General features: G+C 29.2%; 1 protein-coding gene across 1 annotated transcript in view; it reads right to left on the minus strand.

The window, feature by feature from the left end:
* The window catches only part of LOC123292976, a 290,099-nt gene that overhangs the window by 246,051 nt on the left and 20,366 nt on the right, over positions 1 to 23,682 (minus strand). Inside the window, exon 4 of the mRNA XM_044873690.1 lies at positions 20,705 to 20,855. Within this exon, the coding sequence (XP_044729625.1) occupies positions 20,705 to 20,855 (151 nt within the window). The remainder of the gene's footprint in view (positions 1 to 20,704; positions 20,856 to 23,682) is intronic.

Genomic DNA, 23,682 nt, shown 5'->3' on the forward strand with positions numbered 1-23,682 from the left:
ATTGCTTTGGCCTGCTATGTATTTATCGTAAAACATAAATCAGTTGTACGATGGCAAGCTGGATTAAATATTTACTAGAAAGATTTCTTATAATAAGAATTACAAATATAAAACACAACGAAATTTTTTCGTATAAAACGAGAATATATTTGTGTAAACGAATTTTATGTATATCTATCTATCTATCATGTATTTAATTCAAAATTGTTTATTTCACTTTTATTCACTTTCTGTAAGCATAGGTTCCTAATTTAGAAACAAAATCAATAGGGAATATTCATGAAATTTAAATTTGATTCAAATAATTTTTTTCCGTAACTTTGTTGGCTGGACAATTGAACTAAACCATTATTTTAGTAATTAATTACTTTTTAATTACTTAATATTAATTAAGAAAAGTACAAAGTGAGAAAAATTCAAAATTTCTAAAACGGGAAATTCAAATTTTTAAACGGGCGTGACATCATAGTACTGGATTGTCAAATTTGTTGACATACTGTATGATATTAATTACTTACATTTGGTATGATATTACATTAATTTCTATTATTCTACGGCTTTTTATTTGAAAACTTAATGTTAACGAGTGTAAATTCTATGTTGTAAATTCATTTTTTTAAAGTGTAAATTATACATTGAACTGTCACCAATTGACAGATCACGTACTTATACGCCATCAATACAAAGCGCCAAAAAACTGCGCTTAAATATCTCAAAATTATTATGTATTTTAAATATTTTTTTAATACACTTTATTACAGCATCTTTAAGCAGTATTTATATTTTTACTTTGTTATAAGGGAGCACACAATGAATTGAAAATATAAAAAAATACATGAATATTCCCTATTACACATATTATGCTCATAATACCTCGCGGAAATACTAATACAACAAATTATTTCTGGATTATTTCTTGAATTTATTAACTCGTCACTACATAATTCTTTTCTGGGTTAATTATACTTAGCCTATTATCATTTTCCGATACAAAAATTTTGATAAATGAAACGTTATTTTTTACGAAATCTGAGAAATGATTGCGTTCGTTAGATATGTTTAATGTTGGTTGGGTAATATTAGCTTTTTATGTCATGGGGATTGTTGATAAAAGTGAAAACTTGAAAATGACAGTATTTTTTAATTATTTTTAATAGAAATAATAAAAATTTCATGAATAATTTATAAATTGAAATTGTAACGCACGTATACAAAAAATTATTATGAATAATAGAAAAAAATATATTGGACGGTGTTAGGTTTTCGAACGCAAATTTTTTGAATAGTAGTCCAGCAGCGATATCCTGATGATCCATCAGGCAAGTTGAATTTAGTTTGAATTTTTAGCTTTATTTTTCCACCGTTTAGAATAAAGTTAGCGTAAGCCAAAAAGTTCCCAACGCGCTTCAAGAAGATACCACTTTAAGAAAGTTAGTTTTTAGGATCTTGTACATCTGCTGAAAAAACGAAACCATATGTTATAGAATTACTTTCGAAAGGTTCCAATGTCATTAAATACAACGGATCTTTATGAGGGTAAAAACTGGTTTTAGGATCCTTTACCCATGCACGATACAACTAAACCTAAAAGTTTTGGACCAATATGGAATAAAGGGTATCATTCATCGAAATTTTGTCTAGACAAGATGTGGTTCAAATCTCTCATCAGCTTCTTTCTTTTCAGTTCAAACTCATATATCGTTGGCTGCTAAACGATTTAGAAAGGCAAAATCAAACTGGTCATTTTTACATTGTAGCGTATACGGATTGTAATGAATTGCCCTGTAGACAGTAAGTACTTACAGGCCCCACATCGAAATAAAAATACTTTCTACATGTAACCATCAAGAAATAAAATAAATTATAATTTTTATTTCGACATTACTTACCTTGTTGCTGTTACCTGCACATCTGTTTATTATTATTTTTTAACAATTTCTCTGATCTTTACATAAAAAGCACCAACACAAATAAATATAAAAAAAAAAAAAGATTCACTAAAAAGACGCCATAAACAATCAACATATGAAATAGACAGTAAATATTATTAAAATTAATTAATTTTGTATTTTTTTACAAAAGACTTCTAGATAATAGGAATTTTTTTTACCAACTAATAAAAAATATAAACAAAAAAATGTGTTTACTACTAGTAGACGGTAGCTTTGATACAACAAAATTCATTTTAATGAGAAAAAATGGTAAAACATTCCACAATCTCTATATACAGACTTGGAATATAGTAGTGATCGCATGCGGATTTTTTTATCAAATTTTTTAAGCATGCAAAATTTTGCTATTTGGAACTGAATTTACGTAAAACAGAAAAAAGGATCAATGACGTTTAAACAGATTTATTCTGAATATTTTTTCGAAAAAACTAGTTTATAAAGTATGGAATTTGATATAAAAGGTTCATTCAAATAAAACGATGAGCTTTACTTGTTTCATAGAAATAATATGAAAACTAAATTCAATTTTAAAAATTCGACCATTGAGTTTTTAAACCATGCATATATGTAATATGAAAGGTATACAAGTTTAGTCCCAAGTTTGTAATGCTTAAAAATATTGATGCTAGGAAAAAAATTTTGGGATAGATTTTCATAGAATTACCTAATTAGTCCATTTCCGGTTATCTGTCCGTCTGTCTGCCAACACGATAACTCAAAAAACGAAAAGAGATATCAAGATGAAATTTTTATAGCGTACTTGAGACGTAAAAAGTGGGGTCAAGTTCGTAAATGAGCAACATAGGTCAATTTGGGTCTTATCCGTAGGACTCATCTTGTAAACCGTTAGAGATAGAACAAAAGTTTAAATGTAAAAAATATTATATAAAAAAACAAACAACTTTTGATTGAAACATTTTTTCGTAAATATCACTGTTTACCCGTGAGGGTGCAAATTAGGTGTAAATTTTATTGTGTGTATTATATGGGAATATCAGTTATATTAGTTATGTATGTGTGGCATGTATGCATGTGTAATGTGATAGAGTAATCAACACTGTCTATGCCTGGTATTTAACTCTGTCAATTGTTTGTTTTCACTTGTTTTAGTTTGTTTTACCAACATGAAAATAATATACTATAGATATAATTTAATTGGAATATCACTTAAAATGATACTAAAAAACTTGTTATTTCATTCGTAATAACGTTCCAAATAGGAAGAATTTAAATAAAAATAATTTTTTAGGACCATGATTTTATTGTATTAAATCTCTTATGAGTTATTCACATTAAAGTTATTCTTAATTTAAAAATGAAAAATGCATGGATATGGTGGAAGCGATGGGAAAGTCAAACAATACTTGCAATAAACACGTATTGTCACGAGAACCAACCTAGTGCCAAATTTCAGCTTCAATGGAAGTGAGTAAAATAGTGACTGCAAAATTCCCAGGGCATACAAGTGAAGTTAAAAAATCAAAGCTTTTTAAAAGCATTGAGATGAATTTTTATAAAAAATGTGTTGTGGCTTAAGGACTTAAAAATAACAGAATTGCTTTAACATTTTTCAAATAAATTCTTTTTAAAAAATAATTCTTTTTTAATCCCTCAATTAGCAAATCAGATAAGGGGTGGCTAAAATTGCGAATTTGTTACAAAATTTTCAAAAACTATAAATTTTATTCAGTATCGATGTTTCATTTCTTATAGAAAAAAAAGACCTCATAGACTACATCTAAAAGAAGGCTCCAAAAATACCAAAAAAACTCAAATGTGAAAAAATAACACTGATGAACCCTTTATTAGAAAAAAATGATAAATTACTTTTAAAGTAAAAGCCCATCATTAGAGATAGGAACTTTTTATATCAACTAACATACCCATGGTCTTAAGACCTATCATTCGAAGTATGATTTTTAGCTGATTTGGTTGTAGCTCTTAAATAACAGGTGAGGTAGGGCTATGGTCAATAGGTCAGTGTAAGATTAAAGTACATATTAATCCTAGTGAATGAGTAATTCTACGCTTGTGCACGTCAGGGTTGAAGTTATAGTTGAGGATCATCAGGGATAAAAGTTAGTAAAAATCTTGACAAAATTCAACTTGTATTTTCTGGACTTGAAACACATAGCCTCTTAGTCACAGTAAGATTGCCGTGTATGTATACAGAGGTCATAATATTTATGTTTGTTATAATATTTATGTACCTGTAACATTAAGAAGACACACAGGACATATAAATAATTTTTGGTAAGCCCTGAAGGTCTATTCATACACAGATAAAATACATGTAATGCACATCCCTACAAAACAAAACAAAAGAATGACAGTAATTTTGTTAATTTGTTTCCTTATAATATAAATAAAATAAAATTCTAAAACGAAAAAAGGCAATTTTTAAAATATCTTTTATTTACATTAAACCACTCCTTAGGGGTGTTGTTTTTTTATTATATATAGTCCTATATCTTCTTCAGTTTTATTTTTTAAATGGTATGGGAAATGTAAAATACACGGATAATCACTTTTTAACTGTAAATAATGCTACTAATTAATGTATAGTAAATTTTAATTTTTCTGCACTGAAAAAAGAAAACATATTTCTTTTACTTTTGCGCCATGCTTTTTTTTAATACTTTTTCTTTTCATAGTCTGTAGGTGAAAGACCATAGGTACACTTGGATAATCTTTACGTTTGTACTATGCCTTGATCTTCAAATTCTCAAGATTTTGCGAATTTCTTTCGCTTTTAATTACTTTTTTCATAAATTTACGAACAATGAAGCAAATGTCAAAGTTAGTTCAAATCTTACAATGCTAGTTTGGATTTTGTTTATTCAGAGATAGTGAATAGAAATACAGCTTCAGATATTCTTGCCAATCTCAGAATATTATCAACGGTAGCTGCAAAGAGTTATCTCCAGTTAGAACTGTAAAAAAAAAAATCGATTTTTCGATCGTATGTTTTCTGAAACTTTTTTGACTCAATTCTGAAAATTTCAAGTTGATCCGATAACTATTCACGAAGATAAACGCATAAAAAAAGTTTATTTATTATTATAATTTATTTAGTGTAAACGTCTTTTGAAATTTAAAACTCGTTTTTTTCGAAACAGCATTTTTAAAGTCAGTGAGCAAAATTTCTACGAAGCGGCAGGTTGCATTGAAACCGATCGGTCGTTTCGAATTTTTTACACAATTTCCTTAGATATTTCCCCCAGATATTAATCGAAGGAATAACATTTCTGGGAAGCCATCATTTTTTCAAAAATTATAATTTTGAATATTCCATCGATTAACACCTATTCATTTATCGACTAAAGAAATGTTTTCATTTTGAATAATCTAAAGTGGAGATATGGTGCTCACCGGTCTTTTTTTGGAGAACCTCCAGGATACTTCCTACAGGAGCAGTACCATATCAAATTTTTGAAATCGGACAACGGGATCTTAAAATTAGAAATTTTCGTTATGTATATTTTTTATATTTATGTAAAATAAATGCTCTTCCAGAAAAAAAAAGTCATAAAACGTGTTTTTTTGCGCTCGCTAGTGGATATAGTTTCCAGGAAGAATTATAATAAAGAAATTGTAATTTCAGTCAACGGTCAAGGTTTCGGTCAACGAACATCCCCTATAACAACGCAGATATCTTTTAATTTGATCTCAATCAAAATTTTTCAAACCCACTGACGGAGTTTAAAAGAACGCCCTGCAACAGAGAATATCGTAATATGAAGCATCTGGCTACCATGTTTGGCAAATATGTATCGACGTCAAAGATATTTGTAAAAGAACTTTAGAGCGTTTAAAAAAGGCTAATTCAGCTAAAATGTTTAAGTGTTAATTGTTCATATAATGTCAATACTTCTAAGAATTGATATCTACGGCATACGTAATCAAATACTCTAATTTTTTACACAGGCTTGACGTATTCTTTTGAGTTGGTAGGCAACTACCATTGCTATCAGAAGAAACAATTATAGTACATTCTATATTTTTCAGACTGACGTCCTCTGACGACTGTTTAACCTTAATTAAGACAAAAGTATGCATAATGTTTCTATCTATCCTTGTCTGTGTTTTAAATGTTTTATTATAGGATATATTCATACAGCAACAACAACAACGTTAGTGATATTTTTTCCGTTTATTAATTTCCTGTTAGACAATTAATGTATTATTCCCGATATTCCGTACAGTCAGAGTCAATGGATTCAAATAATAATTTATTTTGGGAATTTGATTCAGTAGCGCCAATCATTAAAAGGCGTTCTCCAATGGATAAAATCCTAAAGACATAAGGATCACAGTTTTTTTCACTTTAGGATATGTCGCAACTGCATCTAAAATACTGCACAGAAAACTTAGGGAGCTTCTTCATGCCACGTTATCAAACGGCTAAAAGGAGTCCCTATATATTCTTCTGTCCCTTCACCCATTTATTTGGTTTTTGATTTAATTGAAAAATTTTAGTTCACCTTATCAAACATTTTTCCAAAAATTACTACTTTACATGCATCACATCGATCGCACACAATTTTTAGATATATCGTAATAAATAAAACCATAGTATAAAAGAGCTTTCTCAAAATTTAAAGTTGTTCAATCCTTTTTTTTTTCGTTTGAGTGCAAAAATTTAGTCAAAGTTGCGAAACTGAAGTTGTTTTGTTGTTAAATACACAAAACAACCTTAATAAGAATCTCATAAATAGTGCATTGAAAAGATGGAAATATTTGGAATTCTTCGGTTTGTATCATTACAGGACACTGGTTGGGCGGCAGGCATGCTGAACGCTTGGGGCTGACAGTGTATCACGACTACTGCATGAGCTGCCACAGTGCTGAGGAGGAGGAGATAGTGTCTCGTTTTCTCTGTCACTGCCCAACTCTTTTCATGAGGAGATAGACTTACTTGAGCAGCCTCTCTTTACCGATCTCTCCAACCTAAAGTCCGTCTACGTCAAAGCTCTCCTGCTGTTCATAAACAGCTCCAAATGGTTCATGGAGTAGTGGCCGGGGATGGGCCAACCCTTTTTCGGTATCACAACGGAAACTATGGTCTAAGTGTGTCCCATGCCAGGACAGCCACTGTAACCTAACCCAAACTAGAAATATTTATCAAATACAACGACCAAAAGTTAATTTTACTTGAATTGCTAAACTTTATTGATCTTGATAGAATCATACTTTAAATCATTCAAGTGAAAATAATACTTATATATTTATAAATAACTTTTTTTCTCAAATATCAAATGTGGATGAAACTTTTTCTTTCTTCATATAATTTTGTCTATTTTTGAATTATTAATTTTTCAGATTTTTTTAACCTATCTACAGTTAAATATCCTTATCTTTTGCAAGCCCTTCAAAATTTGTGAGAGCTTCTCGCATCACGAAAATAAAGATGTTAGCCAGAAAATCATTCGTTCGTTTACGGATATTTGGTTCTGTATGGTATATCATAGCACTTAATTGTGTAATAATTTTGGTAATAATTAATAATTACTAATTAATATTAATGGTAAGTTTAATAAATGCAGATGACGTTGTTGTAAGTAATTTTTTTATGATTAATTTTACTAAAATTTTTATTGAAAGTATTCTTACTTAATTAAGTATATTCATTTTCTAAATAAATACGTCGTTTTCAATATGTAATGAATATTTACAGTTATTGAATATGATTATGACTGTTTTGATTTTTGTTCTAAAGCAAGTGAAAACAAACAATTGACTGAGTTAATTGTTGAAATGCCATCTACAGACAGTGCTGATGACGCAATCGTTTGTTTTTTGACGTCATGTAAATAAAAAAAGACACCCACTCTTAGATACCTACGTATTCATAACTGATTTTCCCATATAAAACATAAAATTATTAATTTGCGCCCTCGTGGGTAAACAGTGATGTTTACAAAAAAAAATTTCAAGCAAAAGTTGTTTATTTCTCTGTTTTATCTCTAACGGTTTACAAGATGAGTCCTACGAACCCAAGACTCAATTGATCAATGCTGCTCATTAAATTTGCCCAAGCACGCTATAAAAGCTTGATATATCTTTTCGTTTTTGAGTTATCGTGCTTACGGACAGACAATCGGACAGGTGGACAGACGGACAGACAACTGGAAATGGGCTAATTAGGTGATTTTATGAACACCTATATCAAAATTTTGTTGGTAGTATCAATATTTTTCAGCGTTACAAACTTGGAACTAAACTTAATTCACTATGATATATTTCATATATATCAGGTATAATTATTCACAGTCAACCAAAGAATATTTAACGCGTGAGCAAATCTCTTATCGCTGGACTAAATATTGTAAAACGTTTGACGGGAATGCTGATGGGTTAATATTCCAAAACCAAGTGTGTAGTTTGCAAAAAAAGCTTGGTACATTTTCAATCATTTGCATGTTACGAAGAAAATTACTGGTTTAGCTTCTGAAGATCGTATTCAACAGAGTTGGTTTTCTTACATTTAATAATAATTTGTGTACATTTATACGTGTGTGGTATTGTATATGTAATGAAATTTTTCCATGTAGATGTGTTAAAACTTGTCTCCAAGTTGACTTTCTTTTGTTTAGCGTTAAATTTTACAGAAACATTTAATAAAGTTTTTCTTTATAAAATATATACATGATATTTTTTTAAAGAGAAAAAAAATCAACTCAGGACAAAAGCTACAAATGCATTATTTTATTTTATACAAACATAACTAGAGTTAAGTACAGACGTTACTTGTTATGTTAGGATTTTTTGTTTTTTTGCTGTTAGCTTGCTTGGTTATATTTTCATTAAAATTTAAAAAAATAAAAACAACAATGGTTAATATATAAAAATATTACCCACAAATGTATATTTCATATATATGTGTGTTTGGAAAAAAAATGTGTGTAATTTCTTTTCATTGTTACGAGGTTATTATTTTTACCTGTGATATAAAAACTATGACGTATTCAGTTGAAATATGACGTATACATTTTATAGATTTTTATACCATGTAGGTATATATGAAATAAACATAGTATATCAAGTTTAGTCCCAAGTTTGTAACGCTTAAAAATATTGATGCTACGAAAAAAATTTTGGTATAGGTGTTATAGAATCTAAATTATGTAGTCCATTTTCAGTTGTCTGCCCCTCCGTCTGTCTGTGAACACGAAAACTTAAAAACGAATAACGATATCTAGCTGAATTTTTTTTTCACAACGCACTCAGGACGTAAAAAGTGAGGTCGAGTTCGTCAAATAGGTCAATTTGATCTTGGATCCGTAGGACCCATCTTGTAAACTTTTAGACATAGAACAAAAGATGAAATGTAAAAAATTGTTCCTTATCGAAAAATAAAAAACTATTGTTTGAAACATTTTTTTGTAAACATCACTGTTTACTCACGAGGGCACACATTAGATGCAAATGTTATAGTATGTATGAATTTGGGATTATCAGTTATGTATGTGTGACATGTATAGTCAAAATTGTCTATACATGGTATTTCAACAATTAATTGAGTAAATTGTATGTTTTCATTTGTTTAAATTTGTTGGAACAATTCCACTGGTTGTTTTATATTACATTTAAAGTATCCTATTGTTAAGGCTGACGTCGAAAGGGTAGAGCTACTGGGGTAGTTTTCTGAGCGTATTTGCTCCGTGTATGATTTTATTTCAGGGACTTACCATAGTAACCACAAACTACTTTATTCATATAATTGCAGATGCACATATATAAGTCGATGGATTTTATAAATGGCTTACATTGAAAATTTAATGATATTTTCTAATAAATTTCAATAAGTAATTATCTTAATTTTCGTGCAATTTCGTTTTTTATTTTTAGAATTTCTAATGCAACATCTTTAATGAATTCTTATTTTTCATTAATTTTAACGGGTGAAAGCGAGTATGAAAAGTACAAAATTTGGAATTATTTTAAAATTAAAATTAGTTTCGTGTTTTTGGATCAGTTCTAAACAAAAAAGTAAAGACTTTGTTTGCGAAATAAAAATTTAAAAAAAATTAAAAATGCAATAATTGGTTTTAAGAAAAATGTGTTATTATTTTCAACCATTGAGGGAATTCGCTTACCTAACGCAGCTACTGCGCTACGCATTTTTTACGAACACTATTGGGAGGTGGCTTATTTTGGTCTAGCACTCTTTCTGAATAGTGTTTTTCCTTCTTTAATTCTATCGTTATTGTTTTCCAATAATTTAGTTGAACAACTTCATTCAAAACAAAAATAAAAATAGCATGTTTCACTTTTGTTTAGAAATTTTCTTCAGTTCATTAAGACAAAAAATAGTATAATATAATTCACTTAAATTTATTTTTATAATTCTCGATAATATATTAAAAAAGTTAAATAAAAACAAAAAGTTTTATAAAACATTTTGACATTAAAAAAACAAAAGTTCAAAAGATATTACAAATGTTGTTATTAATATTAAAGTCTTATAGCAGGAAAATTGATTTTGATGTGCTTGTTTCTATAAAAAAAAAAATTATTTTTTTATGAGAACAACAAAACTCTCTTCAACTCATTAGCTCGTAATTTAAGGTTAGCCGGACACGAACATGCGAATAGCAATGATCTGAAGAAAATTTATAATATACTAGCTTGATATCCGCCCGCTTCACTGGGCTTAAAAGTAAAAACCATCGCTTTATAGCTTCCACCTATTTTGATCTCACTTATCAACGTTACATTTTATTTGCACAGTTTTCAATTTTTTAAATTGTAAATTCATCATAATTTATTGAGTATATCAGAAAAGGTAGCCATGAGACATTTACTATTTTAAATTTTTATAGAAATCTTTAATTTATGGTTCAAAATGGTGATTATAACTCTGCTCCATCTTTGATCATCATTTTAAACTATAAATGAAAGATTTCTGTAAAATTTAAAATAGTAAATGTCAGATTAAATTTATTAAAAAAAATTTTTTTTTTAGTATCTATATCTTTTTCATTTATAGCTCATGTATTATTCTGATGTATGAGCTATATTGCTGTACAGTTTCATTAAATTCGTTAGTTTTTGCGTGAAGGCGTAACAAACAAACAAACAAACAAACAAAAAACATACAAACAAACATGCTTACTTTCACATTTATAATACACAGGGATTTTATTATCAAAATTTATTATAAATTGAGGAAAGAATAGTCTTCAATATAGTATTCAAAAGTGTAAGGAAAGTGTATGAAAATTTAGTTCAAGTGTTTGTCTTTCTACAATATTGTAAATCTGTTATATACATGGTAAAAGTATACAAGCTTGTAGTGAATTTATGTGTAATATTTATCTATTCAGTATCACTCAAATGTTTATCATACCATATATAGTGTACAACATTTGTTTATATTCTGTTAATACAATATTAATATTTCTTCAACAACAATAGGTGCCACGCCTACTCTAATTCACTGGTCAACACAAATTTTAAACAGAAGCATGAGTTAACTTTTTGAAAAGTTTTTGACATGCTAGATACGATTCTGAGCGCAACTTGCTTCATCACGTCACGTTTCCGAGAAATGAGCCTCTTAATATGGAAAAAAAACTTGTTTTTTCTCTAAATTCAAAGTCATATTTCATCGGTGAAAAATTTTTTCTTACAAAAAAATTTACGCCATCGATGAATATCATTCATTCACTCCCCTTTAAAAATAATTTTGAATTTTTCAAAAACTTTTTGCCAGGAAATAAAATAAATAGGTAATACATAAGTAGAATTAATGAATTATACCTAAATATTTATATTAGTAGAATGTGTTTAACTAATTATACTAATTATACAATTTCTGGAAGAGCAAAAGAGATACAGGAAGGAATCAAAAATTATTTTAAAGAAGAAAGGAAGGAAAAAGAATTCCTCAATTTCCATATGAGAAAATAAATTCATAGTGGCGTTACGGAATTTCGAATATAACAAAAAAATAAATTTTTCTCTTTTTTAGGTAAAAATATTTCGAAAGCCTTATGTATTAGAGAAATTCTGAAGTTGAATTCGAATTCAGCATCTCAAAAACTATAAAACATGTTCTATCACATCAACGTTACAAAAAAAAATCAAATTTTGTTGACCAGTGTTATAGTCTTTTCTGTTCAACAATAAAGTTGATTTACTCTGCATTGTTATATCTCAATAATGAAACGGTCAAAATTGATTGATGTCAAAATTGATGAAGTGATTGATTTGAAATCTCTAGACGATTACTGATATATATATTAAATATATATAGAAAAGTAGAAAATATTGAAATGAAAAATGGTAACTAATAAATTATTGTAGTAACAGATTAATATACATGTCTACGTATGAAAAATTATTGTAATTTATTTTGTTCAAGTCAAACGTTTACTTAGTTTGGAAAACCTCCTACAAACAAAATATATATAAATGTTGGTATTACCTATTATACAAGGTATCTAGAACAAATTTAAGGCTGTTGTCTTGCTACACTACCATCAAAAAGTATTGGACTGTATACGCGGTATAAAGTGAAATAAAGTATAATTTAAAACTCAAATGTTTCTTATACAATATACCGTATGCGGCGAGCTGTTTAAATTTCTGCTACTATAGTTATTTCTCCCACAATCACAATACTCGTTAGAGTAACTATAACTGTTACTCTAGTATATATAGTATATGTATAGTTATATAGTTGTTCTTGTTTGAACCTTACATTATTACATCTCTACAATGAAATAGTCAATAATTTATGTTTTTATTTATTTTAAAATAGATACATCAATGATCAAGCTCAAATACATAAAAAACTATTAACACAGCCTCCTATAGATACTGTTCATGACAATGATTCGAACTTTAATAAGTTCATCTCAAGTAGGAGACGGTCCATCGACTTCAATTATTGATATTAATTGTATTGTATATTACAATATCCTTAATATTATAAAAAAAATTATATTTTTCTGACTCTCTGCCCAATTCAAGATAATAGCCTTACACTTTAATAAGGTAGAAAAAACATAAACAAAGCCTGTATTTAAATACAGTTGCTAACTACATGGGTTAAATTTTTAGGCTATTACCTTCCTTATGTTTTTTTTAATTTATGCATTGTTGACAAAATGGATTGAATTTTCCAACCAAAAGCTGCTGTGTGCCTTTAAAAGCTGTTTATATGTTTACAACATAGTTCAATACAAATGAAATTTACTTAATAATAAGCATAAGTTTTGACAACAACTATTTATAAAAATATTGATATTTTGTTGTCATTAAGGCGCGGAGATATTTACTTTAAATCTCAATATGAAAGTAAATATCAAAAAACATTTAAGGTCTGTAAACTTTTCTAAAACAGTAAACGGTTTCTTACAGGCACATTGAAAAATATTTTAAATTGCGTAATCACCAAAAAAATACTATGATTACTGAAATCCGAAACTTTTGAAACACTCGGTCTGAAACAGGATATCATTTATAATTTTTTGCATGTTTTGTTTTAAATATATTTTGAAATTATTTTTTTGCGACTGTTTGTAAAACCATACTTTGGTAATGTAGTTGTTTATTAATTTCCTTTTGCTTATATTTTATTGAATTTCAGTTGGAAATTCAATTACAATTTTGATGACTGTATAAAAGTGTTCTTAATTGACCAAGAGAAAAACAAACGCAAAATCCTTTTTGGTAGATCTTACGTGAGTCTTGTCGCAGTTTTTAGCGTTCCCTCTGAATCCAAGCACATCCACCAAATTATTATGACCCGATTTACTTGATCGCTCATTATTTTAAAGTCAACCAAGGAAATTGTATTTTAATAACTACAAATGTTAAATTACATAAAAATGTATTCAGAAATTAAGAAAATGTAACAAACGCACACATTTTGCATACAACCAAGTTACTCCTCATATTCTTCTAGAATTTTCAAAATCGCACAAAAGTATGCCATGTGTTTTTGTTAACTGATTGCATTAAACTAAATTTCCATCAAGTTCTTTTGCAAAATTTCTCTTTCTAACAAACATTTGAAAAAGAATAAAAGCTTTTAATACAATTTTTATTGCTTTTGATGTTTGAAGTAAAAATATAAATCATAATATTTTAAAATAGTAATAAATATATATTAAAAAATTGTTGAAAACCGCGAATGAAAAAAAAAACTATTTTTAACAATAGATGCTGTTGTTAGAAATTGTAAAATATCTTTCTGAATTATAAACTGAAAAGTATTTTTTGGTTTGAATATAGAATACCCTTCGATACGCTACATATAAGACCGAGAGTACATAATGAAACGAAGTTTCCGTTTTTTTATGGCCTGTAAGACTACATTTTTTTTGTACTATATGTTAAAAGAAAGCTACTGCCAGCAGAATACAAGAGAAAAACCGACAGGTAAAAAATTAGGCAAAATTTGCAACTGTCGAAATAGTTACAAAATCCTCTTGTTTTTTAACAATTGCTCTTCATTTTTCGACACGTTTACACTCACTAGGTTAGGTTAGGTTATATCGGCTGTCCACGAAGGACACACTTAGGTTAATGAGCCCATTGTGATACCATATATGTGTTTTACCACTTTTCCCCTGATAATTTCATTTATCAGCTCCTCAATTTCAGAGGCTGAGTGCACCTCCTTCATGCATATACCATGCACTCCACCAGCCCATCACAACTATTAATTAAATTAATTTTTGTTGCGACGGCGGGTATCGAATCCGCTACCCTAAGCATATCATGGACGTAATTGGTTACGCCTTACACAACTGAGCTAATAGGGCGACCTTACACTCACTAACTTGCTGATATTTTATTTTTCTACTAAGATGCTGTTAATAACTTTCATTTAATATATACAGCAGACAAAAGTAAATTTCTTAATAACCAGCCTTACTTTTATCAATGACAGGTAAAGTTTCGTTTTAGTATGAGCTCACGGTCTATACAGCACACAATGTAGTCCGTATGTATCTCCGTCTCATATTGTCAAGGAATTTAATTTTAACTGACATGTTAACAATATATTACATATATATGTGAATATGTATTACAAATTATGTAATATTTTATACAGGATGTTTCATGATGACAAATATTTACTACATTCACGATTCTGGTATGGGTACCGAAACATAAGGATATTCCAGGAAATTGTGAAGCCGACGAGCTTGCTAGAATGGCATAATGCTGACGGACACAAGCATCAATAAATATCCAGGAGTTCCATTTGCGAACTGCAAGTTGCTCCTCAAAGAGGATATTTTAAAAAAGGCCAATTTTAGATGGAGGGAAGAACGAACTTGTGGTACAATAAGACAGATATGGTCTGAGTACAATCGTAGGCATTCCGAAGATCTTATATCACTTCCATGGGCCTCTGTTCGCAAAGTTGTTGCGGCTATTACAAGACACTGGTTGGACGGCAGGCATGCTGAACGGGCCTGACAGGCCTGACAGTGTATCACGACTACTTCAGAAGCTATCGCAGTGGTGAGGAGAAGGAATGTCTCATCTTTTCTGTCATTGCCCAACTCTTGCTATGACGCGATGGACTTACTTGAGGCGTCCTCTCTTTGACGACCTGTCCGACCTAAAGTCCGTCGACGGAAAAGCTCTCCTGCTGTTCTTAAACAGCTCCAAATGGTTCCTGGAGTAGTGACCGGGGATGGGCCAACCCTTTTTATACGTCTTTTGTAAAAAATTCATATCGTTTCTTTATATGGTTTATGCAAAATGTGCTCTTTTTCTGGTTAAAACACTGACTTTGATAGTTAATTTCTCAGAAACCGTAAAGAATCGATATGAATTTTTTACAAAAGACATATAACAGGGTACTTAATTGATAAATAAAATTTTAAATTTTTGGAATCATTTTGATTTTTATGATATCGAAATATTAAATTAATAGTTATAATAGTGCGTTTCGAATGAAACGCACTATTATAACTCCTTAATTTGAAACACTTTTATTAAACATGATAAACAACCCAGGCAATAGTTTTAGATGTGAGAGTAGATTAGCTGCGATAATTTCAGAAAAATTTTATTTTTATTTTCGATGCATTTAAAAAGATTTTGGAAAACTGAAAAGTGGAAGCAACTGCAGAATAAGCACAAATACTAAGCTCGGAAAGAGTCCTTGACAAATCTTGCCTATAATATTATAAAAAATTTATTATCATTACAAAATCTGGTTAATTGAATCATACTAGGTATTTCAATAAAACTTTATAAATACATTTTTTGATTAAAAAAGTTTCCAAAAATCACAAAAAATTTCTCGGTCACCGGGCTTTAATTATAATTTTATCGTTCAAAGTTGGCTGAAAAAATTATAAATCATACAGGTTATCCTTTTCAATTGGATATCTATATCAAAAGAATCTAAAGAGTGTGATAAAAAATTTAAATATTTAGACAATTTTGTAGTTAATAATAATACCATAAAAATATAAGGTTTTCGATGATATAAAAACAAGATTTTAATTTAATTATGAGTTTATCGAAGATCTATCATTTGATGAACAGGGACGACTATAGTTAGAGAATTGATGATTGAAGAGAGATATCTATATTATCAAATTTATAAGTGGCACTTGCACACAATATATTATATATTTTTGTAGTTGTGTGATATTGTAAAGCTAAAAAGAACATATTGCTGACTACAAAGCATGTATTTGGTTTATATGTATGTAACGTGAATATAATCCAAAACTTGTTTACAATACTGTAGTGAAACAAACATTTTAATATCGTTACTATAAAGTTCGAATGATATTTTGTTCTTTTAGTTCAGTTTAAAATAAGGACATTGGGTGTTTCCAATTAGAGAATTTTGATTCGTATATCACATGTTTTCCCTTAAAAACCATTTAAGTTTTAAGTTTAAGCAAAAACATTTTTTAAAATTACAAGCTTGACAATTGTTTTTTTCCAACCGTCAAGTTTATCTAGTCTCTATAAAAATATACTACACGTGGATATTTACGGTGTGGTTTTGAATGTAAGAGATGGAGGGGTGAGGGCACAATAATATAATAATATTGTAAATATGGTATGTTATCATCATGTAAATGGTGTGTATATGTTCACTAAACGTTGATACCGCGCCGTCCGTTTTGTTTGCCGCCGTTATCAACGACCAAACGGCACAAACCATTGTAAGTGTCACCTGTAGAAATCAGACCAAAAAATTTTCGAATTTCATTAGTAATAAAATAAAGTTCAAAAACTTAAACTCCGACAATTACAGAATTGCGCTCTTAAAAGTATGAAAACAAGAAAATATTTTCATCTGAAATTGTTATGATAAGTAAAATCGTCATTACAGTCAGGGAACCTATTTTTGGTCTTGTGGAAAACTGTTTAATCTTAGAGGTCTCCCGACTGTTATGACGATTTTACTGATCATAACAATTTCAGATGAAAATATTTTCTTGTTTTCATATCTTTTAGAGCACGATTCTGTAATTGTCGGGGTGTTAGTTTTCAAAATTTATTTTATTTAAACCATTTTGAAAATGCAAACGAAAAAAAAGTTTATATCAGATTGATCTTGTGACATGGCACAGATATATCGTGTTTGGCTTATCCATAGTCAGTATTTTAGTTATTCCTAGAAAAGACCTGGTCTCTGACACCGAAAGGTCACTTTATAAAATTGGCTTGCAACTGACATAATATCTTACTGGGCGTCGGAATAGATAGCCATGACGCAACGAAGGGTCGATGTGTTTACCATACTTTTTTTCGTACCCCCTTGATCCCACCATGGAATAAACCAATATTGAATCAACAATAACAAATGGCAATGGATGAAAAGTATATTGTTCCCAGAAAATGGAGTTATAGCTAGTGAGATGGTTCTATAGAAAGTTGAACTGAACGCCGTATGTATTCAGTGTCACTACAAACTTAACAAGTGACTCTTTTCTGTCAAGACTAGAGACTTCTGTTGTTTTTGAAAGTTAGCAAACGAGAGAGCAAAAACAATTTTATCTTAAAAGAGCACTTAACCATTTGCAACTCATTATATCCTACACTATCAGTAAATATTAATAACTGGAAGTTGTAACTCGCCAACTGGCGATATAAATTCGTACTAATTAAAATCAGAAGAAAGTCTGAAATCAGTAGTAACAATTTCGACTACAAGATGGCAATTCTTGTACTATTTTTTAGGCCAATAAAAAAATTCAAATTCAAATTAGATAAATCCCGTCAACTGACGATAAAAAGTTATACTATTAAACAGGAAGTGGACCGCCTTTTCAGTAGTTCCAATTTAGAACATCTGATTACTTACCATTTATCATGTGCAGAAAAATTAGTTTGATAACTAGTAGAATATGGAACTAGTATGAAGGTGACTGTAACTCTGTCCTACATGTATACTTCAGACACAAATTGACCCCCTTCTACCTTTCTACTTTTGTTTACCTGGCATAGAAAGATTTGTTAACTTTCGAAGTTTATAGAAGAACTTCTTTTAACAATTTTTATGATATTTACAGCATGGCTGAAAATTTTAAATTTCAATTTTGGGAGTAAAAACAAAAACTTTCTTTTAAAAAGTTAAGAATCTCTCTTTGGCTGATATACACGAGTAAAAGCACATACAACGTAGAGAGGTAGTAGCATAAATGTATATAGAAAAAAATAACTTTTTTGTTTTTTTTTTTTTTATTTTTCTTCTGTATTTGTGTAGAAGGGAATGAATACAAATAATATATAACTTTTATGTCGACTGGTTCGTTCGTTGTCAGCATATTTTATTCCCGTTATTTTTAATGATATGTAAACCTTATTTTTACAATGTCATGTTTGTCTTACATGAATTTATTTTTCAGCAAAACTAAATTTGTAATTGCCAATTAGTTGTTTTCATATTTTTTTTACATAAACAATTATCTGTATGATGTATAAAAGTAATGTTTTATAGCTCTCCCCTACGACCAAAAAAAAAAAAAAAAAATTAGTATAAACAACAATTATGTTAGGACTGTCGAACTGAATGTTTCAAACATTAAATTATAATTTTTTTTATTTTTTACTGTTTATGTTTGTTTTTATTTAATTTTGTATATTTTGGAAAATCGGATAAAGTTGAAATGTAATTATATTTTTTTATGTTTAAGAGCACGGTTATTGGAATAAATACGTTTTTATTCGTGTCACCTAATCAGAAGTAAAAATAATTTTTCTTTTTCCAAGAACGTCGTGTTTTGTGATTGATGTTAGGGACTAGCTCGGGTTTATTCATATAACGGTATATCATCAAGATGCCTTTGTTTTAAGAGACAAAGTTCACGAAACGCAAAGACAATAAGCCATCGAGAAATGAATCGAAAACGAGAAGTCAGGTTTTTGGTATTCATATTTCTCTTTCAATTTTTTTAAGAGTAGAAACGAGACGAGGCAAGACTAAGGTATAGAAAACTCTCGTTTAAAAACAAGGTTATTGGAATAAATACGTTTTTATTCGTGTCACCTTATCAGAAGTAAAAATAATTTTTCTTTTTCCAAGAACGTCGTGTTTTGTGATTGATGATAGGGACTAGCTCGGACTTATTCATATTACGGTATATCATTAGGATGCCTTTGTTTTAAGAAATAAACCAGCGAGAAATGAATCGAAAACCAGAAGCCAGGTTTTTTATATTCATATTTCTCTTTCAATTTTTTCAAGAGTAGAAACGAGACGAAACAAGACTAAGGGATAGAAAACTCTCACGAGTTGGGATAATAAAAAAGGATATGCTAATAACAAGACGGGAAATACTAGTTTTGATTCGCGAAGCCACTTGGAATAATTTATTTCTATGAATATTGCTGGAAATATTCTTTAAAAAACGGATTTTTGACCCGATGTAATCGCTGGTATCAATTGCAGAAATTTTTGTATTTTAAATATATTTACAATAAAAATATTTTGCTTTTTTTATTCTTCTTGTTAAAGCTTAATTTTTGTGTCATCAAATGTGTCATACTTACTAATATTATCAATTATAAATTAATTGGAAATTTACATTTAAGAATGTACGAGGGCCAGGGCAATTTTCGATTAAAGGCTTCATTTTTTTAACTATAAAATTGGGTTAAGTCTTAATCAACTCTTTTAGGAGGAGAAAATTTTAGGAGGAGGTTGCCCGATTATCTAAATAAATAAATGTTTTCAAAAGAAGGCACATTTAACATTGGCTTGTATGAGCACGGTAAGGATGCATGAGCACGGTAGTGGGGTCACAAATATAAAAAAAAATTATTTTTAAATTTTGACGGTGAATTATGTTATAGCTTGACAATATAAGATGAAAATAAGAATAAAATTTTTCGATACTTGGAGTAATTTTCAAAATATCGAAAATGGAAAATTTTGTTTTATTATTTAGCTTTGAATATTTTCAAAAGCAAGGCAGATATCGAAAAATCATAATCTTATTTTTCGTACATTTCAACCTTATGTCAAAAACCATTGCGTGTTTTCTTATTTACTTGAAGTATTTTCGTAAACAACCAAGAATCCAAAATAAGCAAATAACACTTTTGGCACCTTGAAAATCATATACTTGCATGTAAAAGATATTCTTTTATAAAAATTTAATAAACCCCTTTTACACAGTGAAATAGAAAATGGTAATAAATATTGACTTAAAAAATTCATATACATGATGCTTTAAGAGTGAAAATTTTAAATAAAATATTTACATATATTTTAAATAAATTTTATGATTAATTAAATTTTTACTTACAGACAACATTTAATGTTAATTTATCCTCCATACCACTACCACGTAATTCAGGATTTTCGGCGGTACATTTTAGAACAGTATTATCATCCTCTGGTACGGGTGCAAAGGTTACTGAACTTGTTACCACAGTTTCATTACCACCTTCAACAATCTGAAATATAACAATAAATAGAAATGCATTAGATGTGTTTCCAGTACATAATAAATAAATTCAATAATGTTTCTATATTAATATGAGTACGCTGCCGTTCTGGATAAGGCCAAATATACGAACTGACTTTCACATTATTACAAGCTTGTATTTAAATTGCAATGCTTGTATGTGTGCTTGTATGATTGTATGTTTGTTCGGATCAAATCTTGCAACGAGATTTTAAAGCCGTTATTCTCAACTGATTGAATCGAATGTTTGCACACATGATTACTTTGGATGCCAATGGACAGCTAAGTGAAGTGATTTTTTGACTACGATTTGGATAAAAGTAATTTTTTGAAGAAATTTGGACACAAAAGTGTATTTAAATTCGTTATTAAGACCAACAAGATACAAAAATTTAGCATCTTTGTCCACTCTGGTCTATTTTTCAAGCTGTCCTAAAATTCTCCGATACAAAAGGGTTTTTATTCAGAATTTTAGGTTGCATCTCAAAAATTACTCATCGCGTCGCAAAATAAACCTCATTTTTAAATCTTTTGGGTCGAAAATACTGTATATATCGAGTTTCGTCAAATTTCTAAGTTAATTTTTTTTACAAATTCTCGATTTTTTTTCAAATAAATACCAAGAAAATTTTAAAATATCGGGAAAAATCGCTTGCCTCCGATTAAAATTTGAATCATTTGCCAGACTAATTCCCGGAGCAATTTCATTCGATACCTCAGAAACTTGCCATGGATTTCAAAATCGGCTTGGTTTTCATATAAACCTTGACAACGAAACTAAAAAGTTTATCTATTAAGAAACTTAGACTATATTCCGCTTAACGGACAGTGCGTGGATATAAATTCAATCGTAACGATCATGGCTTCTAAGTTCTTCTTAGATCTTAGATGTCTCTGATGTATGACTGATCGTTTGATACTTTCATTAATTATGTGTAAATACCTCCTAAAGATAAACGATCATTCTCTCCACTATAATCTTATTAATGTCGCGATAAAAATAATTCATTTAAAAGAATTATTAAACATTTTGATTGTATATTTTACTTTTTAATGTTCTTTTGCTTTTTACTATCGCCATAAAATAACACCAACAAAGTATAGCTAGCAAGGTTTATTTGTCATCAAGATTAGAAAGAAGAAACATTTCATCCCATAAACAGTGGTACAATTTATTTCTATAGTAATTTTACTATCACAATAAATGGATATTATGTAAACCATTTCATCAAAATGGTGGAATGAGATGGATGTGTGGAGTTAGCACATCCTAAGCCACCAAAAAAAACTTATTTTGATTATTGGTAGATTTAGAGGCATAATTCATTTTAATCAGGATATTTTGAGAGTGTGTCATCATTAAAGTTAACAACATTTCGTTTCTCGTTAGAAGGTAATAATAGTTAGTTGTGTCATCAGGGGAAAATCAGTAGGTCTGATACTATTGTACGACACCACATTAAAACTGCTACTTTTCACGCTGCCTTATGACTAAAAATCTATTTTGTGCAAAATCCGACAAAATTATTATTGCATTTAGTAATTATTTAATAAACTAAAATCAGCCCTTCAACAACTGGTGCAATTAAAACGCAGCTACCACACAACAAATTTGTAAGAGATGGACGAAAGTTGCATATGGTGCCTTTCTCCTAAGACGAAACTTTTGGGGCCTATAATCGGCTGAAATGGTTTTTGTCTCGTCTAACGAAATGGCTAGCTGAATTCTACATAATTAAGCGTAAAAGCGAAGTAATTGAGTAAATATAGAAAATTTAAAACGAAATAAAATAAATCATAAAAAAATTGTCAAGTCGACGAAAACTTAATATCAAGAGATTTAGTGAATTAACATGTTTCTGATTGTGAAGCGATTTCTGTTCAACACTTATTCAACTCCTTTTTTTTTAGCAGGTCAAAGGCGCGTTGTACAAGTGAACAAATGTGCAAACTTATTTTTACCCGACTGTCAAGAAGCGGTTATGTTTTGCGCGCGTAACGAGTAGTTATTTTTTTTACCAAAAAGGGCAAATTTCTCATTAACAGAGAATCGATATGAATTTTTCTCAAAAGACCTATATAAGAGTGATTAATTGATAAATAATATTTAAAATTTTTATTATCATTTTCGATAACGTAAATCGAAAATAATACAAAAAATTTGAAATTTTTTCTTATTCATCCTTTTATACGTCCTTTACGAAAGGTTCTTACCGATTCTCTGTACGGTTAAGGATAACTTAACTATCAAAGTCAGTGTTTTAACCCAAAAAAGTTTTGCAGTTTTATGCACAGTTCTTAAATTTGGTATGATTTTAAAAACAAAGCAAAATCGATGGTTTTGGGAGCGAAATAGTAATACGCTCATAAAAAAAAATTAACAGAATAAATCGAGTAGGGTATCAAAAAATGTAAATTAAAAGGGAATTATAAATAAATAAATAAGTTATATGTTTTAATTAGGAAGAATAAATGGGTTTAAAGTTTTTAATAGAGTATAATGAGAAAATTTTTTTAGTGTTAGGGCACTAAAAAGTCTACAATCAAATAAATTTAAAAAAAAAAACTTGACTGCGTTTAATAAAGTCTGAAAAGAAAGAAACAAGTCCAGTAGTTTACATAGCGACTTAAACAATTGGAGCCCATTAAATTTTCCCAATAATGGGTCCCCACTGTTAAAGTCGATATGTAAACTACTGAATTTGCTTCTTTCTTTGCAGATTTCATTTAACGCAGTTGTGTTTTTATATTTTTAATTATTTATTTTCTTGTTATCAACATAACCAAGAAACAATTCGTAAAATTTACCGAGAACT

The sequence above is a fragment of the Chrysoperla carnea genome, chromosome 2 (genome assembly GCF_905475395.1).
Source record: "Chrysoperla carnea chromosome 2, inChrCarn1.1, whole genome shotgun sequence".
NCBI lineage: Eukaryota > Metazoa > Arthropoda > Insecta > Neuroptera > Chrysopidae > Chrysoperla > Chrysoperla carnea.